Source organism: Gadus macrocephalus, chromosome 10 (assembly GCF_031168955.1).
Source record: "Gadus macrocephalus chromosome 10, ASM3116895v1".
Taxonomy (NCBI): domain Eukaryota; kingdom Metazoa; phylum Chordata; class Actinopteri; order Gadiformes; family Gadidae; genus Gadus; species Gadus macrocephalus.
Window position 1 is genome coordinate 22,910,878 of NC_082391.1, and position 4,409 is coordinate 22,915,286.

The 4,409-nt window shown below is 42.7% G+C and overlaps 1 protein-coding gene across 1 annotated transcript; it reads right to left on the reverse strand.

The window, feature by feature from the left end:
* Positions 1–1,822: 1,822 nt before the first annotated feature.
* Positions 1,823–4,352, reverse strand: LOC132466204 (gastrotropin-like). Its single transcript, XM_060063281.1, has 4 exons — positions 4,113–4,352; positions 3,765–3,925; positions 3,295–3,384; positions 1,823–3,097 (listed from the first exon to the last, which is right to left on the reverse strand). Exons 1-4 carry the CDS (start codon positions 4,177–4,179, stop codon positions 3,038–3,040), a joined length of 378 nt encoding a protein of 125 aa, XP_059919264.1. The 5' UTR covers positions 4,180–4,352; the 3' UTR covers positions 1,823–3,037.
* Between the last annotated feature and the right edge of the window lie 57 nt (positions 4,353–4,409).

Here is a 4,409-nt window from a genome sequence, read left to right on the forward strand (position 1 = left end):
TAGTCTTATGAATAAATACACTTAAGTCATGTTCTGCACATTTTCCATTCATTCTCGAACATAATTGTTTAAATTTTGAACTCCCTAAAATAATAACCTCAATATTAACTTACACGTGTTTCAAACAGAGGCTGTATAAAATCACTTTCTATCCCTTACACAAGGTCAAACTCAAAGAACTACAATTGAGCGAGAATGGACGCCATCTTGTCTTCCACCTAGACCAGGGGTCTCAAACTCAGCTAACCTGGAGGCCCCTGAAGGTAGAGTCTGGGTCAGGCTGGGCCACATCATGTATTCCACAAAAAAAAGTAGCACAACTGACCCAATCTAAGTTAATGATCGGTCTATAATTAGATCACGTTGGCTATGTAATCGCTGGCAACAGGGGACATTTCATAGTGGTTGGCCGAAACCGGGACATTTTAGCGTCCTTTGGCTTTTGTCGGGACTCAGGACACGCAACTCAAAATCGGGACTGTCCCGGCAAAACTGGGACATCTGGTCACCCTATCACAAGTGATAAAAAAGCGTGGCAAGTGACTCAGCAAAAATGTGCGTTTGACAACACTAACACTTAACTTTGATGTCAAGTAGGGGGCCACAATATATCATCCCGCGGGCCTCAATTGGCCCGCGGGCCTCAATTGGCCCGCAGGCCGCGAGTTTGAGACCCTTGACCTAGATGCAATGACTGACCACAGCCATGGCGTGTCATATGTGACGCAATATATTGTGACGCCTGACAAAACTATCGTCACATCTGAAGATATATGTCCAGAGCCGGCAACCATTTTATGGTAGGTCTTTGTATTGCTCAGATATAATGCTTAAAATGTGATTACTCCTCATGGTTCATTGGTCAGTATCTTAGTTCAGGGTCCACTGACGTCCCGCGCATGTGTAACTCTACAGGCCGAGAGCTCTCCAATAATGGGATTGGTTTTATTCTCCATAAGGTAAACGTCTATACATCTTGTGATCTGACCGGAAACATTGACGTGATGCTGAAGAAATGCAATCAAATCTTATTTGCAGTTATCTCAATTGTTCATTTTTCCACAGGCCATGGTTTTCCGCTGGTGGTCTGTGAAATAAGACTTTTCAGGTAAAGCCCTTAATTGAGTGTGTGAGAAATGTGTGCTAGGAGTTTTTTTGATGCTGTGTGATTATCATTAGACATTTTCACAGAGTGAATGAGGCTAGATTTCAGGTTTGTCAGTGGCTCAATGGGATAATGTCTTGTAATGGTGATCCTTAGGTTGAGAGTTTGAATCCCCATTAGAGCATGCTGAACATGTAATTTGGCCATTACTCTGCAGCCCACTCACCTGAAAGCTGAGGCACAGGATGGCATTAAGGGGAACATCAACATCTTCCTTCATAATTATATATCTTCCATTTATATCTTCCATTAGTCTGTTCTTGATTTAGGCCTACATGCATTCTCCTCGTTTCCCTATGCTGCACATATGTGAAAGTAGGATTGTATTTATTTAATATTGAAGGAACATAATGAGTCTATTCATAGTGAGAAATTCTATGCATTCTCTTGAATATACTTATTAATGAATTTGCTGATGCGGCCTAACATACAAACTCTTTAAAGTACTCAACAAAATTGTTAGAGGTAAGGTTTCAAAGTTGTAGAATACTTAGATTTTAACAACTTACTGTATGTTTAAGTATGCATGAGATACTAAAGTAGTCTTCACGCTGACTGATGGATTTAAGCAGTTGTGTTAATGTGTTTGTTGGTTCCTTCTAAAGGTTAAGACATTCGACTGCACGTTGTCAACTGTTGAAAAGCTGGTGATGACCCTTGAAGGATGTAAACAAAGACCTTTATTCAGAGTACATGGCAGGGATGAGTATCACATGAATCATTGACCTTTGGGTTACATTTTCCTCAAGATGAACTACGTGACAATGTACTCATACCCATACATTACATTTAACTTCCACTTAAACATAAACATAACCGGCAAGGTTTATTCAAGGTTAAAGGTTTATGCAAAAAATAATTTCTGTCCAAACTGACAAATAAGGTTGTATCGTATAGATTGCATAAAATGGGTACCATTAGCTGGTGTGAATCTGGAAAGTACTTGTTAAAGGGTAATTCCGGTGTAAAATGGATTTGGGATATGTTTTGTATGATAACGAGTTGAAATGTTCGTTTTGGAGCACAAAAAACGCATATAGACCCTTTCTTCAGTTGGCTGTTTTTAGCTGATTCTATCAAAACGCTATAACCTTGGAACGATGGGGGCACTGGTTATGGTCAAATCTAAATCGCTATTTTTAACCACTTAAAAGGCTAAAAGTAGCCAGACACTTCTTTGGTAGTATAAGGGTCTTAACATATAAAACGAGGCATTGAGAACTTTGTAACTGTACATATTGTTTATTAAAAAGGATATTTTATACACACAATACCATCAGTAGATCACCCGTCTACGCCATTTTGTTTTTAAGTCTCGATAGGTAGACTGACGAACACAGAGATTGTGACATCCGTCAGCAACACGCAAACTTGCCAATCTACTTATCAAGTCTTAAAAACAAGTCCTTTTAAGAGGTTTAATATAGCGATTTAGTTTTTACCATAACCAGTGCCCCCATCGTTCCAAGGTTATAGCGTTTTGATAGAATCGTCTAAAAACAGCCAACTGAAGAAAGCGTCTATATGCGTTTTTTGTGCTCCAAAACGAACGTTTCAACTCGTTATCATACAAAACATATCCCAAATCCATTTTACACCTCAATTACCTTTTAACGCACGGCGACGTGCAATAGTGTCCAAAGCATTTTGTTCAAGGAATTAACAGAATAATTATAAATGTGTGGTTTTGCCATCTCTATAAAGTTAACTAACCTAGCGAGCAAATAACACTCTGTGGTTCCCAGCCAGACCGAGGGCGGTCTTCTTCTGTGATGTGAGGGAAAACGTGATGTCAGCCATGGTTTCTTTTGCACGGCCAACGTCTGGCAGACCCGTTGTGGCGGTACAGGACCGAGACTGATCTGGGGAGCCTCATGTCCTGGTGTTGACTCGTTTGAACACCAGGCCCGTGTCTCCAGGAGTGGTGCAGTTCTACGAGTGGTTCAGATACACACAGGAATAATACGTTTAGAACGCTTAAATCATCGACTGACAACGTTCAGGACTATCGCTGTTCTTAGTTTGAACCTTTGGGTTAACGAGTGTTAATGAAACGGTTATGTGAAGGATTGTTTACATACAAGGAATCATGTGGCACGAAGGAACAGCAATATGATCCGTATTCTTACCATTTCAAGCTTGTCTTCAACGATCTCTGCTGTAAACAAGTACTGGGGGAATTGTATTTTGATCTTCCCACCCTCCATGGTCACATTAGCCTGGAAAGAGGAACACATAGAGAAGAGTTGTTGTGTTAGGCTCTGCACGTGTGTGTGTGTGTGTGTGTGTGTATGTGTGTGTGTGTGTGTGTGTCTCTTTGATTTTTTGGAATCCCTCCCCTCTTATTTGAGGGGAATTATCACATGATTATTGAGCTGAACAGAAGTCCATTTGTGTTCTACCATTAATGACATACAGTTACTGCAATGCACGTTGGGACGTGTGTGTGTGTGTGTGTGTGTGTGTGTGTGTGTGTGTGTGTGTGTGTGTGTGTGTGTGTGTGTGTGTGTGTGTGTGTGTGTGTGTGTGTGTGTGTGTGTGTGTGTGTGTGTGTGTGTGTGTGTGTGTGCGCGTGCGTGCTGGCGCGCAGTGCACCCACCGTGAATTTGGCCCCCGTCATTGTCTGTAGTTCACACTCCTGTCCGATGGTGAACTCGTTGGACCAGGTCCAGTTGGGGATCGACTGGGTCCAGGTGAAGTGGTCGCCATCCTGGACCACCTCTGTCACTACCTTGTGGTCCGTCTTAGCACTGAGGAGGCCTGTGTGAGAGCAGAGGGGGGTACCAGGGGCTTTAGAGAGATCTACAGCACACACACACACACACACACACACACACACACACACACACACACACACACACACACACACACACACACACACACACACACACACACACACACACACACACACACACACACACACAAATTAAAGCTTAAATGAAGGTACCAATGGCTTCCAGGAACTGCTCGTAGTTCTCCTGGTTCTCCAGAATGTATTTCCCTGTGAAGGCCATGCTGTTGGTGAGGAGCCGGCGGGAGAGTGGAGCTTAGAAGGACGCTGAGAAATGAGGAAATCTTGAACCAGGGCGTGTCTCTCTCCCGGATGCACTCCTTGTCTTTATGCGCTCGCTGAGTCACTCCCGAAAACATCCTTCCCCCTTCTGAGTCCCAGCCCCCACAGGCCAGATGTCAGGCGCTCATTGAAAACATTGACTTGTGCAAACATTCAAAACCAATTTCACTT